At 41.6% G+C, this 16,796-nt stretch overlaps 1 protein-coding gene across 2 annotated transcripts in view; it reads right to left on the bottom strand.

Annotated features, from left to right (window-relative positions):
* LTK (leukocyte receptor tyrosine kinase) overlaps window positions 1-16,796 on the bottom strand; it is a 92,701-nt gene that overhangs the window by 22,536 nt on the left and 53,369 nt on the right. For both annotated transcript variants that reach the window (XM_071427346.1, XM_071427347.1), the window contains 7 exons: window positions 16,135-16,287; window positions 15,155-15,255; window positions 13,578-13,744; window positions 8,426-8,520; window positions 3,580-3,681; window positions 1,825-2,002; window positions 1,156-1,306 (listed from right to left, as the gene is read on the bottom strand). In XM_071427346.1, the coding sequence (XP_071283447.1) occupies window positions 1,156-1,306; window positions 1,825-2,002; window positions 3,580-3,681; window positions 8,426-8,520; window positions 13,578-13,744; window positions 15,155-15,255; window positions 16,135-16,287 (947 nt within the window). The remainder of the gene's footprint in view (window positions 1-1,155; window positions 1,307-1,824; window positions 2,003-3,579; window positions 3,682-8,425; window positions 8,521-13,577; window positions 13,745-15,154; window positions 15,256-16,134; window positions 16,288-16,796) is intronic.

The raw sequence follows: 16,796 nt of genomic DNA, 5'->3' as shown, positions 1-16,796 counted from the left end.
GACTGAGATTGATTGAAAATTGACAGAGGGAGAGCTCTTTCTCAATTCTGTTAGTGATGGTGCATAGCCTTTCTTAGTTGGTGAAGCAATTTGTCTGCTTAATTTAAACAGGAGAACAAATGATGGCAAGGGTAGATAAAGACCAGGGAAAAGCAACTGGAGTAAATCTGAGGAGAGAGAATCAAAGTTTGGAGCTGCAGAACTTCTCCAGAGAAAGAAAAACAAACATTAGTCACCCAATATACAGATTCATCACGATTTTCAAAGCCAAAGAAAGTTGGGCTTTGGAAGTGGGAAAAATTAACTGCAACTTTTTCCAGTAGCACCTGCCAAAGGGAGATAGTGCTGTGTTGTGATTTGCAATTTGGAGAACAAATGATGAAATGTAAGAGATTAATGGACAACTTTTCAGATTATGACCTAAGACTAGAGAGTGCACTCAAAAGGGAACTGCAGATACACAAATGTATCTTTTATTTAAATAGATATGATTTTTTTATTATATAAAGTGAAGAAAGGGTGGGTTTGGAGTCTATTGGAGCATCTGGGTAAGACATCGTCTCCTTTGGGAAAGTAAATAGTAACTTCAAACGCCTACAGGAATAGTTTATGCATCCCCAAACACACCAGTCTGTGAGGAAAAAACAGCTTGGTTCCTGGGCAGGGGTTAACAACACCTCTGGAACAAGGCAGTATCAAAAATTGATGCTGAAAAGAGATTGTTTTTGAGCCTAAGTGACAAAAGGACTTTCAGATCATTTGGTATAGTGTTTTGAGGACACACACCTAAGTGTTCATGTCACCAATTTCCATTTCTCTTGAGTGAGAATCTCTCTCATCCAACAAGAGATGGAGAACATCTCTTGCCTGTGAGCTTCCTGCTTAAAATAAGCACAAGAGAGCTGATGAAGAACTTATTTCAAACACCAGGAGCTTAAAGCAAAGTTTCTGTGGGCTTCATGTTTGTTTGTGCATTTTGGGATTGTTTTTTTTTTCAGTGTTCTTTATATCTGTTTTGAGATTCTTTCTAACTTCTTTTATTGGGTCTTTCCTGTCTCCTGTCCAGATTCTGGGATTTCTATTTTTTATCACCAAACCCCAAGCCACCCACTGAATCTGCAAGATCTCTGCCCCCATGTGCTTCATGGCCCTCACCCCAGGGCAGGCATCCTCCCCCTGCTGCCCCACTAAGATGTACAGCAGCTCATCTTTCTCCAGGTGGAAGGTGGCTGAGATGAAGACCCCATGGGACCTCTTGTTGTGGTTTTTGGCTCCCTTCCCTCCTGCTGCTCCATAGGCAGAAATCCTGCAAGACAAAGTAAATAAATGAAGACACAGCTCTCACAATTCTCATCCCCAAAATAAATCCATCTGCAAGGTCTCCCAGCCTTCACTTCCAAACAGACATTTCTCCCGAGCAGGCTCCCCTGCTGTAGCAGCTTGTGACTATTCTTTGTCTGAGTCCCATGTAGGTAGGCGGCACAAGAGGACAGACCAACCCTCACCTGAGTACTGGAAACATAGACTGCAGGAACAAATAGCGTGAGCTGGTATAGCCAGAAGTCTAAGGCTACAGGACTGAGATTATGGCAGCACTCCTTGGTTGCATGCCTACTCTCACTCCTCTTCTGATCTCTTCTACATTTCTGCTCACCCTTCCATGCTTCACAGTAGCTCAGATATATATCCTTATATCTACTGCTCCTATTTCTTCACTGTCCCCTCCACCTACTCAGTACAGGTGGTCCCACACTTGTGCTTGTTGGAACTCCACAAACAAAAAGCAGTTAGGGTGGCTGCCCCCCAGCACACACTGATCCTCACCTGTATCTGTTTGTGGCTGGCACTCTCCAGACTTGTACTCCCCGGAGCCTGCCCTCCTTCTCCACAGTCACTGACACATTGCTGTTCTTGTAGGCACTGTCACACTGAGCTTGTGTTGGCCCATGGGGACCACTGGCACCACATGTTGAGAACCACCACAGAACAACAGTTGTGTCCCCTGTGAGCAAAACAGCAAGAGTTGAGTCAGATGTGAGCTTGCCTGCATTTCTCAAAACTTAGATTATACCTACTTTCCTCTAGTCATAGCACAACTACTGCTTTCTTATGGTTACTGTTTGCTTTTCTCCTCTCTCCCCTTATTTCCTGCACACTATTTGATAAATCATGGGCTGAAGATAAACTTTATCAGTTGGGTGTGAGGGGGGAAAGGAAAAGGGAAGAGAAACTGAACTTCCAAGAGGGGGTTTATCCAAGTCTCTCACAGATATGATCAAATTCCTCTTCTCAGTGCCAGTCTGAAGCAAGAAGATGTTCAACATTCCAAATGAGAACTAAACCATGTACACAGAGACAAGGGTTGAAAACATCTGTCATTACAGCTAGTGACCATTTATGAAACACAGTGAACATTTGAAGAGACTTTTCTCAGGCTTGCACAAGAAGCCTATGGCAGCAGAAACTGCCAGGGAACAGCCTCTTGCTACCATCTGTAGGGACCCTTCTTCCCCAGAAAATTTCTATCCTGGTTCTCATTTAGCATTATTCTTTTGTTTCTACAACAGTGCAGCAGATAAGGATGTTTTCTATTTCACAACCATTTTCTAAGACCCAAACAAATCCATCTCCTCCACTGAATTAGATGAGGCCTAAGAATAAAACTTTTCAGTAATATATTGAAAAACTGTGTGATACAGTTTGTGCACAAAAGCCAGAGTCAAAAGTAGAACTCTTTAAGAGATGAATTATTAAAATAGAAGTAAAAATTAAAAACTTTTAAAAGAAAAATTCCAATCTTGTTTAAAGGAAAGGCAAGCAAAACTATCCCCAACAGACATCATCCTGTGAACATGCAGATGGATCAATGCAGTATGAGTTTCAGCTGCATTACAGCACTCCCCTGAGCTAATGGGAACAGTCAGGAGTACAGATTGTCACATTCTAGGTGGACACAGCCTTCAGGAGATGGGACAGTCACATGCTGGTATTTGTTGGCTGAAAAAACAGCCTCAAGAAAACCTCACCTCCTGACCTTCTCCTTTAGACAGCTCTTCTCACCCACACAATCCTTATCCGTCCTCCAGAGTAGCAATCTCTACCACTACCAGTAAATTAGTCCCCAGTGTTCTCTTGTCCTCCTGCTTTTTCATCCAATTTTTCTCTTCAGTGTATTTCCTCATCCTTACTTTCTTCTCTCTGGATTTTCATCTTTACACCACTTTTCTACACTCATTTTATTCAGCTTCAGTGCTCAGCACTCTTTCTATTCCCAACTTTCTGTACAGGGTTATGCCTTTTGTTCCTAAGCTGCCTTTCCATGCACTACAAATCTGAGCCATGCAGCTTCATACAAACTTCATGCAGTTTTCACTTGAAGAGATTCTGCTTTTCTTTAAAGAGGACCTGCCATCTCAGGGCTGGTGAGCTGGGCTCCAGCAAACTGCTTGCCTATAGCCAAACATCTTTGGGTTATATATAGTTGCTTCATTGCTGTAGGCAGGCAGATCACACACAGGAGTCAGGAAGGGAGCCACCTTTTATGGCCAAGAGACAGGTTTTCAGTACTGAATCATGTACCTGGGAGGGAGGGCTCTTCCAGGGGGTTCAGAAGATGCTCATCCAGGATACTAATCTCACGTGGGTACTGGCGTTTCCCACCAAAATGATTCAGTTGTTTTCCTGTAATAGTTTGTAGAACAGAGAAAGAGGTGGGAGGATGATAGAAGAGAGTGATGGAAAATTTAAAGATTACATGAATTAATTAAATACAACAGTATGGTTAAGATAAGTAAATATTACCTTGGGTAGAAAAGGTGTTTTCAACAATCATAATTTTGTACTACTCTTTTGAGCCCTTGTCTTAGGTAAGCTACTTGTATCTATGCTGAAGGCAGTGGGTCTTCACATGAACGCAGACCCTCCACGTTATTCCATGCAGGATAAGCTCCTTGGTCTGCAATTTCCCATAGCTGTGATTACAGGAGATTTTAGGAAAAATGTAGTGTGGGAGAACAGATACCAGGTATTGATGTTCTGCTGGTCAAACAGGCAGGTGACAATTTTGGACAGTCAAATGATTGGAGGTGTAAAGGAAAGTGGTGACATAAATCACTGTCTTTGGTTCTGAATAGTGTCATGGCAAGTAACCCAGCTTAACAGATCATTCCCACCTCAGCAACCAACTCTGAGCCCCTGAGAGCTCACTTAGAGAATAAATAACTAAATAAAATCACATGCCTCACTAACATACACAGTTAAGTAACAGAAAAATACCCTTGTCACAAACTGTTAATCTTTGGACAAACATTTTTGAAAATCACAGAGCAAAACCATACACTTCTGACCACTGAGATAGGCCTTTGAAAACCAGCCCTTTCTCAGAGAGGAGGAATTTAAAATCAATTGCTGATCCAAGTAATCTGAATGAGCTTAGAACACTGCAACACCAATGCTGCCTTACAGCAGGAAAAAGTAATAATGAACCCTTGCCTCATAATCTGCAAGCATCCTGTATCAAGAGTTAAATTACCCATTTTTATGCAAATTTTTTGATTGGAAAATCTCTAAGAAAAAGGGCAGGCTTCTTTCTTTTTTGTGAGCCCTCAGTTAATTTAATATTGAACATTTTTCATCAGTGGAAAAACATTACAAATATTTCAATTTGTTCCAGTTGTGAAAATCTAACAGCTGTCTGGTGCTCTACTGAAAAGAGACTCACTCAGTTCCAGATGGACAATTATCTCTGCCACAAAGCCACTGCTCTAAATAGCAATAATTAACACCCTTGTTAGCTGTGTCAGAAAGGCCAAATAACTAATTGAAGCATGGAGACCTTGCTGAGCTTTTACTCCTGAGAATATTCCCCCCAGGTCTGACTGAAAGCACATTGATGCATGCAAACAAAAGAAAGCTTTGTACTGACACACTCTGCTCATACTGAGAGGGAGAACTTCAATGGATGAAGTTGTCAAGCCAGTGAAAAATGAAATTAACCCAAAACAAATGAAATTAATCAAATGCAAGGAGGAAAGAGAATGAAAAATACAATGCATGGCCAGAAAAGATGCTCCCCAAGGCCTGCACTGAATTGCAAATTCCAAAGGTCACAACAGTTTCAGGCACTTAGCGATGTACCAGAAGCCTGGTTATGTTTGCCAGAGCAAAGGAACGTAAATCACTCAGGGAAACAGAGAGTTGATCTTTGTGTCTGCATGGATTTTTTGTGGCATCCCATCCCAATGAGTATCCTAAGGCAATGCCTCATTTCCAAACAAACAGTCTTTCCTCCTTTTCCAAACAGTCTCAAACCCTTACTCTCCAGAAGAAACTTTCTGTCTCCTCCGTGCTAAGCAGCAGATCAGCTCCACCACAGGCTGAGCATGGCCCTGTCCACACCAGCTGCTAAGGCTTTAAAGGCTGATTTATGCACTGTCAGACACAAACTTGTAAGGTGGCATTTTCTATGGACCTAGTGTAGCCTGGGACCCAAGGGCTGGTGCTTCAGTCTATTTTAGTTTCCACTTCCTCTTCTAACAGCCAACATGTTGACTGTAGAGTGAACAGAAGGGAACAAGAATTAATCCATATTAAGGTGTATCTATATAAAAAAAATGCAAAAAGCACAGACTTCCTCTTTCCAGGTTTTAGCTAACACTGATTTCCCCACTGAAATGAGACAGAGGGAAGTGTAAAGGAGAAAGAGACATCTTCTGCAAGCAGAGAGCTAAAGTAATTCATTCATTCACTGCTTCAATATCTCTGTGACTGTAGTGAAAATGGAGATAGAGATCTGGTGGCTGAGATTAATCAGAGTGAGATGCCTCACAGGATCCTCAAGGTGTGAATGGTCTCCTCAGAGATCTCACCTCACTAATGATGATTGGAATACTTCTGAAAATCAGATTTTGCTGGATCAGGGACTCTAAAATCAAGAAGTAGAGGTAATCTGTACAAAAGCTCTCTTTGGACAGTCTTGCCATTTATAAAGCAATCTTCTGGGAAATCGAAAATGATGCACAGACTGAAATTTCTAGGCCAGGGCAGTATAGTTTGACAGACCACAGACCTGTGATCTTAATTGGAACAATTAGATGCTTAGAGCACCAAAACATAATAGTAAAGGCAGTGAGAAGGGCAACTCAACTATCAGTATTCTATTTGCTGTGCTACTCCACATTTTCATGTTAAAACACTCAAAATTCAGACCTCTTCTTATATAAGCACTGTTTCACTAAAACTATGAAGTATCTTTATGCTTGCCTGCCTGAAGTTCTCACAATGATCCAGACATGCCATCCAGTCTGTGACACTGTCTTACACAAGGTGATGATATAAGCCAAAATGTGGTTTCACCTCACCATTCCCACAGGGAAAAACATCTGTCAATACCCAGGAGCTGCCATCCAAAGAATGGGCTGTTTGGGTTTTGTCCTTATTGATGTCTCTTGAGCTGCCCTCACTACTCAGTTGTTCACTTTAATCTTACTGAACCTTTCCTCTCAATTTTAAGGTCTGTGGAAAACCTCACCTTCTTTCCCATCTTGCATACAGAAACAGTGCTTTCATTCAGCACTGGATTTTGTAGAGTTGAACTACAAAATTTAAATAGATGAAGAAAATAATATTTACATCCTAGCAAGCAGCAAATCCTTCCTTCCTTCCTGCCATACATCCTTCCTGCTGCCCTCATGAAAAGAATTCACTGCTTGGATTTTAATTGGCTCTGTCTCTGACATCTGAAACCTGTCCCTGCCAGGGAAAAGTAATTTCATTACTGGAAACACAGCAGAGCTGCTGGGCTTCTCTGTAACCTAACTGAATTAAAGTAATGAGAAGACAAATACAAGGGGGCTGCTCTCAGAGGCGAGAAAACGTCAAATTGCAAAGAGGATTCAAGGAAGAGGGGCAAGTGCAAGGCTTCTGAGAAATGTTTCCTTTGTGCTATGTTTCATCTGTGTGACTCACACATCCCGGGGTCGTGCCTTCAGATCGGCTAAGTCCAGTTGCTCCTGGACATCAGTGCAATTCATCCCAATTGAAAATAAGGAGTAGTCTGGGTGGTCTAATGGACAAGCTCTGATAAAATTGCTGCAGAGGCATTTACACCCCACCTGTTTGCCACAGGATGCATACCTGGACCACTCCCAGCAAAATGTCTGTGGGTAAACTGGAGGGACTATCTGACAGCAGTAAACTCCAGCAGCTGGGTGCCCATCAGCTGGCCCAAGTGCATCTGGAGTCACTCCATCTTTCTCAAGATTCCAAAACTAGCTGTTAGCATGGAGGTTGGGAGAGAGGACTGTAAAGAGCTGGAGTGAAAAAATGAAATTACCATAAAGAATCAGCTTTTCCTCTTAATTTCAAGTGAAACTGTGCATACTCAGCATTTTATAGAAGAGTGGTTTCAGTGCCCATAGAACAAAGGGACAGAGAACAGGACACTGAACCAGAAAAAGATGGGAAGAAATAGTAGCTTCTGTTGATGAGCTTTTAACACATCTGTTTTGACATAAGCCTTCCCACATGTTATGTTAGGCTACAGGTAGCGACTGCAGGGACATGCTATGACCCTAAATGCTGACATATTGAGCGTGGTGACACGTAGAGTGGCACCGTATCACCAATCCACATTTTGTCTGCAACAGAATTCACCATTCAAGTGTTGCATATCTTCCAGTTCCTTTGCAACCAAGCATTTTTTTCCCCAGGGACAAAAGAAGGCAGTTTCTAATATTTGCAAGTAGTCCAAGTACCTAAATTCTTTCCCCTTGTCTGCTAAGAAAATCCACTACAGCTCCTGCTAACATGTTTCAAAGGGTAGCACTGGCTCCATTTTTCTCTGCAATAGTTGTCAGTCACGTTCACAGTAATGAAGCAAAGGAAAGCTGTTATATATCTGGCAGTGATAGCTAACGCACCTCCTTACAGACTAAAACAAACTTGTTGGAGTAACCTAAATTTTATTGTCAGAGAGTCAATTTACTCCTTCATTTTCTTCCTTTTCTGCACAAAAATATGGTGACTTTTGCCTTTGACTTCAACAGATTTGTTTCAGGTATCAATTACCAGGGTGCATAGATCTGCAGGGACTGTGGAAAAAGAGTGTGATGTAATCCCTCCATTTAGGGCTGAGGAATAAGTTTAGTGTTTCTTGCCAAGACACACAGACAGGTCTCAACTATGTGATACAGAATATCCCAGCTTAGAGAAAAAATAAAGAGTACTGGGAGACTGACACAGAGTAAAATTGCCTCTACTTGCAATCTTCAGTAGGTCTGAGATAAAATTGCATTGTGCTGACAAAGCTGACACAAATGATCCATACACACACTCTGTGGGGAGAACAGAACATGTGTCCTGGACCTGTGGGATGCTGATTACACTACCTAAATTTTTGGGGGATTCTGTGACATTTGTGGCTCACCGTCAGTGAAGCAGTCCAGGCCAAATGTAACATTGTCGATAGCAATGTCAGCTTGGGAATTCCAGCCCCAGGTTGCCAGGAGTTCCAGTTGAAACCTTTGCAATAAGACAGATGTTTTAGAGAAGACTGACAAAGGACTAAGGAGAGGGAAAAACAAAACAAACAAACAAACAACCTCCCTAAAAATACAATGTTCCTTTATGATGGAAAAAACATCATTGCTGTTTAGAATTTTTCCTCCAGACAAGTCCAGCTGAGCAGCCAAAAGGGCTTGCTCTAAGTCTTAGACACATATAAACCCCTTGTAAGTGCCACAACATTCATACAATTTCACATTTCATGGGGAACAAGAATGAGAGCCCTATCCGCACATACGTACAAGCAACTGGCCCCCACTAATTTTTATACACAAACAACCATCCGTATTCATTACCAGAAACAGTCAGAGAGTCAGACTGAGGGAAAAAATATCTCCTTCTTTCCACCCCCAAAGAGACAGAGTAAACACTGAGCAGAATATCCAAATGTCTTGGACCTGTTCCTCAGCCAGTGTAACTCAGAAGGTGATATGAGTTTATTTCAGAAGGGTAGGACATTATAAATTTCAGCCATAATTCCTTGAAGATTTAACTCCCTGGGCTGTCTCATCTCTTTCCACTATGACCGGGTGTTCCTTATCTAGGAGCTCAGTCATGTCCATGTGTATTGCTACCTTCTGAATTCACAAGGAAGAAAGAAAATGAGCTGAAGGATCTCCTTCTAATGGATAGAGCTGAATTTTCATTACATTTCAATAATAAACAGATGTCTGATGTCCAGTCCATTTAGAGCTTATTAAAAGCATATGGGCAAGACCTCTATTGCTGTCTCTGGTAAAGCTCAATGATGATTTATGAGAGATCAAGCACTGACCTGCCTAACACATTAATCATTCAGCCTAGAAACACACTTGTCCCAAATTAGTGGCAGTAAAATATGTGTGTGCATTCCACCCACCAACCAAATGTTGGTTGATATCCACAGTTAGTTGCATGGCTGCACAAAAATCTTTAGGGATAAACTGCTTTTACACCAACTCAAGAATGACCCCTTGTGCTTAAATGAAAGCATCCACACCTTCAGGATCTGAGCACTCAGAGTAAGTGCAGCAAATGCAAATCAAGGGTCTCTTGAATGACCTTTTATCTGTGGTGTTAGAGGAGGAATTTTTCATTAGATCCCCTTCCTACAGAAACCCTCCTCTTCAACAGTAGGCTTAGCAAGAGCATTTTCAAACCTTGTATATAAGTCCACTGACAAATGACAATAATTCCCCAATTTGTCTGATGGAAGAGAATCAGAGCACCCTGACCCCAGAACCAGGGCACTTGCAGGACCCACAGGCATGGGCACAGCACCACATCCTACCCCTTACTTACAGCACTCATATGGCATTATACCCTTGGTCAGGTCAGTCTGCTGTGTCTGGTCCGTGTAGATAGAGCAGACAAGGGTCCCTGGCACTGCACTACAAGGTAGGTTTCTGCTCCACAAGCAGGAGCAGAACAGTACAAGGGGGACCTTGAGGAATGACAGCCCCTCCCCATCCCCAGTGCATGAGAATTGACATTTCATAACCTCTAGGCTCTGTATGCCTCCCCTTCCTCTTAACTTCAGAAAATGGTGAGGAATTTGTCTTTTGAACTCAGTCTGTCTTAGCCTGAGGGGTTTCCAGATATCCTATTCATTGATCTCTTTTTGCTGACCCCAACAATTTATGTTCTCCAGCTCCCTGTTGTCTGGTCTTCTGCCTGTTTGGTTTTCTTCTGGTAGCATTATTTCTCCTTGTGTGTGTGAAACAAGTAAGTGAACTTGCCAGCCAATCACTAGAAGCATTTTTTTCAAAGTAGCAAGATGCCTAGTTGGGAGGCTGATCAGCAAACTGTGTCTTCCTTCTCTCCTAAGAAATAAATTTATTGGATGAAGTTGTTGCTTAAAACTACCTAAATCGAGCCTTTGTGTCCTTCTTGTTCTTTTTGCTGAGGTTTCTCTACTTCTGGCCCCATGAAGCAGCTCATGGCCTGCAACTTGTTATATCTCAATTCATGCCTACTCTTCCCCCTGTGTGGTCTGTCCCCTTCTTGCCCACTTTACTACTGCCTACCATCCCCTTAAGGAACCAGGGAAAAGTACAGCACTTTCCTATAGCAAGAGAAGAACAGGAGTTTCCCAAAGATTTGGGATACAGAAAAACAGCATCCCAGCTCAAAATCTGCACTAAAAATTAACCCAAGCACAGCATTGCTAGAGCTTGCATTACCAAGGAAAGCTGACAACATCCATAAATACACAGAATAGTCATTCATGAAGTTATATACCAAACTGTAGTAAAATTGTCCAGCAATGTTTATCACACACCTATGTTCACAATTGTTTTCAATTTCATTAACATTAAAGTCACTTAGACTGAACTTTTCTATTTTGGGTGACTTGGTATGGCTTTTCTAGCAGTCAAAACATTTTCTGAGTGTTGAGGATGAGGCAATGCAGGGATTCATGATTCTGACCATGCTCAAAAATGTTGGTAACTTTTTAAGCACTCTGTGCTACTAGGTATTGGAAGTGGGATCTGAAATTTGGGAGGAAGAGAGTCACATGGCAGGCCTGAGGTGGGTTTTTTTCACATGAATGAGAATCAATTAAAATTTTAAGAAAATATCTTTGAAATTTTTAAATCTCTGACATTTCCATGCCTGGTATTTTTTTAATCCTGCAGTTTCCTCTTCCCTGGATATCTGAAAGTCTCAGGCAAAATGGTACTTTCCATGCAGTGCTATTATGATCCATGTCAGTCCTGCTTCAGCTACATGAGGTGAGAACTACCCTTCCAAATTAATGGATAAACATTTTCTTCCCCAGCCTTTCTTTCTGTTGCTGATTTTGGCCAAACAGAAGAAAAAAAAAAAGCTGCCTAAACTGAATCCAGCATTAACAAGGTGTTATCCTGGAGAGAGGCTGGGAGCTCACTGCAGGAGGGAATTTTACAGCAGAGGGGCTTAGACTTGGTGTGCAGGGGATTTGGGCCCAAGATCTACAGAGAGAATTAAATAGCCAATCAAACAGGAGTACTGGGAATAAACCTTTACTGTAGGGAGCATTGAAATGACAGCACACAAGAGATAGCTAGGAGGAGAAGGGAAGTGCAGGGAAGGGATTCAGACTTCTTAATTTAAAAAAAACCAACCAAACAAAACTAAACAACACACAGAGACAGCAGCTGCTAGAAGAGAGATGGAAACAAGAAGCAGGGAGGATTTCAGAAAGGAAATTACAACCAGAGGCATGAGATAGATAAAATGGTTTCCCAAATGGGAGGCTGAAGCAAAAGAAAGAGAGACCAAGTATATGAAAACAAGGAAGAAAGGCAACAAGTGCCCACAGTAGCAGATAAAACAGGACAGGAATAGAGCATGGAAACAGCAAGACAAGAGGACTGGGATGGAGACCATGTCCTAGGAGCACAAAGACCAGGGTTTCCTCCCTTAGGGAAATAGCTTCAGCACCTTCAACTCAGTGTGTGCTTGTTCTGTGTCTGTTACTGATCAATGTAGCAAATGGCAACTTATTACTTCTGCCATTTACCTGGCTATCACAGCTGGTACAGATTTTCCTTCTGGACTGAACAGTCCCATTCTTACTCACTGTGATCATTGCTGTTATGCTACTCAGTTTTAAATTTGAAAATGTCATGCAGAAAGGTTACATGAAGTAAAACAAGACAGAGCTACTTGAAACAGACTGTAATAATTAATGCATGCATAACCTAACTACATCTTTCATTTTGCCTAAGTGCTCAACTTTTTCAAACTTTACCGTATTTGAACATTTGAATATCAATTTGTTTTTCATGCCATCCTGGCTAGTGCTCAAAAAAAATGTCTTGCTGTCCATTCCCTTCTGCCACATAAGATCCATTTTGCTTTGGAATTAAGGGCCAATACAGAAATTGGAGGCTTGAAGGAACAAGCATAAGGGACTGTATATCAAGGAGGCAGAAGGTCTTAAATGGCTCTGAAGAGCCCCTTGGTCTCTGCTGCAGACAGGTCCACAGTAGAGCGCCCAGAGAAATGAGATATTCTGCACTAATTCTTTACATATTGGCCATACTTTACATATTCATAACTAACAGATACTAATCCACAGGGCTTCAGATTGTGTCAGACAAGAATTTTAAACGCAGTGCTAGCAGACAGACCAATCCTACCCTAAAGGAATCATTCATGGCAAATGTGTGCATGGTGAACACGTGATAATACTGACACCAAAGGTAGTAATCAGGAAATTAAACCAGAAAGAGGGTAGAGCAACATTTACAATATTCACTGTATAACTTTGGAGGGGTTTTTTTTCCTTAAGTCTCATGTGAAACAGGCCTTTCTCAGGAATATGCAAAAAAAAAAAAAAAACAGCTACCAACACCAGCTACATGGCTTGAGATTGAGTGGCACTAAATAAGGGAGAAGAAATACCTGAATTAAATTTGATTGCATTGAAATTCTTTAAATCTTCAATATTTCACTTCATCTGAAAACCAATGTTGCACTGCATTTCTACATTTAAACCCATGAAAACTTTAGTGTAAAGCTCATTTGGGCAACAGTCTTTTTCTGAAATCATTGCATCAGTAATGTGGCAATGAAGGATTTCCAGCTGCCCAGGCTACACTGACATAGATCCTAAACTGGACAGCTCTATTGGCTGAATTGTGGGATTACCATCCCTTTGACTCATGTGAGTGTTTTCTACTGTGGGAGTATGAAGTGCAGCTATTCTAATGCAGCTGTTTCTCTGCTGGGAGCACTTTGCCCCTGTAAGTACACTGGCTTGCTCAGATTGCTAAAAGGTTTTTAGTACGAATGCTTGCTGTTCCCAAAACCTAAGTACTGTTTCAGGCTGCACAGAAGTGCAGTCACATGGTGTGGGCTTGTGTTGAGCTAAGCTGTGCATGTGCACAAAGATATGCACTTATGGCAGAATACTTCCTGAGCAAGCAGAGTCACTTAAAAACAGCTCTGAAAGAAGGCAGGAATGAAAGTGACACTTCACAACAAAGATAGGAACAATTTACTAAATCTATAGGGATAACCCGGGCTGCTGACAGTGGAGCTCTTACCGGTTCTGAAGCACTGGCATCGGTAAGGTGATGAGGAACCAGTGGTCGCTCCAGCTCCCTGCCCTTTCCCACATTGGCAAGGTGATTGGAGCTCCCTTTATCTCTTCCCTGAGAGAGAAGGAGACTGTACCATTGTAGTTTCCAAAAACATGCACTGAAAATTGAATCTGTAACAGAAGAAGAGGAGGAAAAGAATGGTAATGTGACAAAAGGGAAAGGTAGTCACTTCTCCCCTCCCTGGGAATTTGAGACACCAAACCTCCGAGTCTGGGTCAAACTCTTTAATGACAGAAATCACTAAGCCCCCACTCATTGACTGTATTTGACTCAGCACCGTTACTAGCACAGAATTCTCTCAGGGAAGACCCGAACAGACACTCCTGTTGGGCAGCTGTTCTTCAACCACGGATGACAATATCTACAGCCTCTCACACCATCTGCGTGAGAGGACTGGTTTCCTTGTTACTGCCTTCTCTGAGGGGAGAGCTGTCCTACCCTGAGTACCTTTAAAACAAGGACTATCTCTAGAGGCAGGAAACCTCAGTCCATCTACCTGCTCCAATTTATAGGCACCACGTGAATTGTAGCACCCCTAAGACAAGTGAACAGCAAAATCAGCAGGCCAAAGAATGTTTTGAAGCAGGACTTGTTCCTCTTTCTTTGAAGCAACCACTTCCAGTTTGCTACAGAGCAAGAGAAAGTTGTCATTTCTACCTCTGCTGTGAACATTCAGCTGTTCTTAATGTTAGAGAGAGCTCCGGTACCAGCAGGAAAGGGAACACACACGTGTTCTGCAAAGAACAACCACAGATGTTCCTTGATCCTTCAATGTGGCCTCAAATCCTTGCCAGTGGAGGAAAGAATGGATCCAAATCTCCTGTGGCTTCTGCACAATATCCAACAGCTACTGCTTCTCCTCTCCTGGTTTTGTAAACCTATCTCCAATGACATTTTATTTTGTTGTTTATGTTGTACCCAGCATATTTTACCTGGATTTATAAATAAATATAAATGCCAAAGTTACATTTTTGGCATCAGCACTGTATTTATTTTCCCAGCTCTAATTAGGAGGCATCAAAGTTTCTCTTTTTCCCCTAGCAAGACTGGACTCCAGCTCAAACTTGCAACTTAATTTTCCTAAATGTTGTGATTACAATATTAATTAATACTTTCAATTCCAGCATCTCAGAGCTGCAAGGCAAGTTGTGTGATTTTATCAAGGCCAGGTTGCATTAACCTTATGAAATTCCTGAAAAATATGATCAGAAGTTTATTATATTCATCTATTTCTGGAAAATCCAATGCATTCTAACTTCACACTCCTGTTCTCAGTGAAACTATCAAGTTTATTAACTCCTGCACAAGTATTGCAGAATTTATGAAGAAAAATCTCAGCAGCAGATATACTAAAAGACTGAATGGCCCAGCCAGACAGCTCCCTTTTCTGCAAACACTGGCTGCCCCATACAATTTAGCTGTTGGCACCTCTCAGAGTTACCTCTCAGTAACTCTTCCTATGTGGTACAGTCAGGTACAGCCTGATGATTTACTCCACAGAGGTGCTTAGAGTGACACACCTGGTAGTCTTCAGTGGCAAGACTGGCTGGCAAGCTGGTACTGTAAGCTTTAGCCATACCACTTGTCTGAGTGCTGTCTGCTCGCAGGTAGAGGAAGTGTCCTGTCAACACAAAAGTGAAAAAGACGAAATGATCTCTTGATTTTTTGTGTAATCACTTGAAACAATTTAACATTAATGTTTCTCTAGGTATGTAAGCATATGTAGGTGTGTTGGTGAGGTTGTAGTAAACACTCTGGTAGATTTCAGCAGCACAAAAGCCATCATCCCAAACCCCCTATTGGAATGTGAGTGGATAAACTTCAGAGACCACTCAAGGTCTTCCCATACAGAGGTGCACACCAATCTACACTCCTAATTCCTACACCATTAGCATCAATGACTCTTGCTGAGTAAAACACTGGGCTGGAAGAGTTTGTTTGCAGTCTTTGTTTCCAGGCAGAGATTACATAAGCTCTCAGGAGACAAACAGGATACTTGTATGGAAACCCTTCATTTTGGCAGGGAACTGTGAGGCAAGACTCGTATGTGCTAACACTTCTGATTTTCAGCCTGAACAGTTGAGGGTCTGGCCTCCCCCCTTCTTATTTAGCAAGTTGACAGTTCTGCAGTTCTGTCGGGCAGTTTTTACCTTGTGATGCAGCAGTTATCATTTTGCTGCTGAGGTGCTCTGCAACTGCACAGCTCATAACAGGAAGGAGGAGGGAAGAATATGCTTTATACAATGTTTTAAAGGTGAAGGAGAATCCTTATCTCTGAGAGTTTTGAGTTAACTTTTTTGCAGAACTTGTTTATTATAAAGTTTTGAGTCATGTTCAAAAGTTAATTTTAGCTACATTTGAAGTTGTTACACATAATACTGATGCTGAAGTTCATTTGGCAATGATGCCAAAATTTTTAAACCAATTTAAATAAACTTAAGTTCAAGGCTATTGTGTACATGCATGCAGAGAGTGGGAGAGAGAACAATGAAGAACCTACCACCAGTGGCTTGCAAAGTAGACCCTATAAATGAGTCCTCTTGAATCATTTTGGAAAAGCCCCGAATAGACCAAGGAGATGCTGCAGTTGCATTCAGTGTCCAGCCACACAGACCTTCTTCAAATGAGCAATGTGAACCCTCTGGGAGACTGTCTACAATTGAGAACAAGAAAAAGTAGGAAAACAAGAGCAACTTGATTATGGAAGAACACAAACAAAAACAAAATTTAAAATCCATTGTTGTCCAAGTTATCCAACATATGCTACACTATCAAAATAGGTCTCATTTGTTTATTTCCAGAGTCACCGTTAGAAAGCCAACGCTTTGCCTCTGTAAACATTTGAGACTTTTTTGTGCTGTCGTACTCTAAATTCTGGGCAAAACTGCAGCCCCTGTAACCTCAGGAATGGCAAATCACAGCCACAAATTTGGCAAAGGTCTTGCTACATATGAAATTGCAGGCATCACAAAGTTTTGTGTCCACTTAAAGGAAGGAAAATCAACAGATTATTTTAAATCACCACTGTATTTGCTAAAGCTAAAATTACTTCTTAGCAGCTCATACACTGTTAGTGGATTTTTCTGTCCTGGTGTGCAAGAAATCCTGAACTGGGATCTTGGCAGAACAGATTAATGACACTGTAGGTAACTAAGAGTAGAA

Source organism: Agelaius tricolor, unplaced genomic scaffold, assembly GCF_023055355.1.
Source record: "Agelaius tricolor isolate 1412-34295 unplaced genomic scaffold, bAgeTri1.0.p SCAF_5, whole genome shotgun sequence".
In the NCBI taxonomy this organism is placed as follows: domain Eukaryota; kingdom Metazoa; phylum Chordata; class Aves; order Passeriformes; family Icteridae; genus Agelaius; species Agelaius tricolor.
Note: the sequence above shows the minus strand (reverse complement) of the source record. Positions and strands in the feature narration are given on the sequence as shown.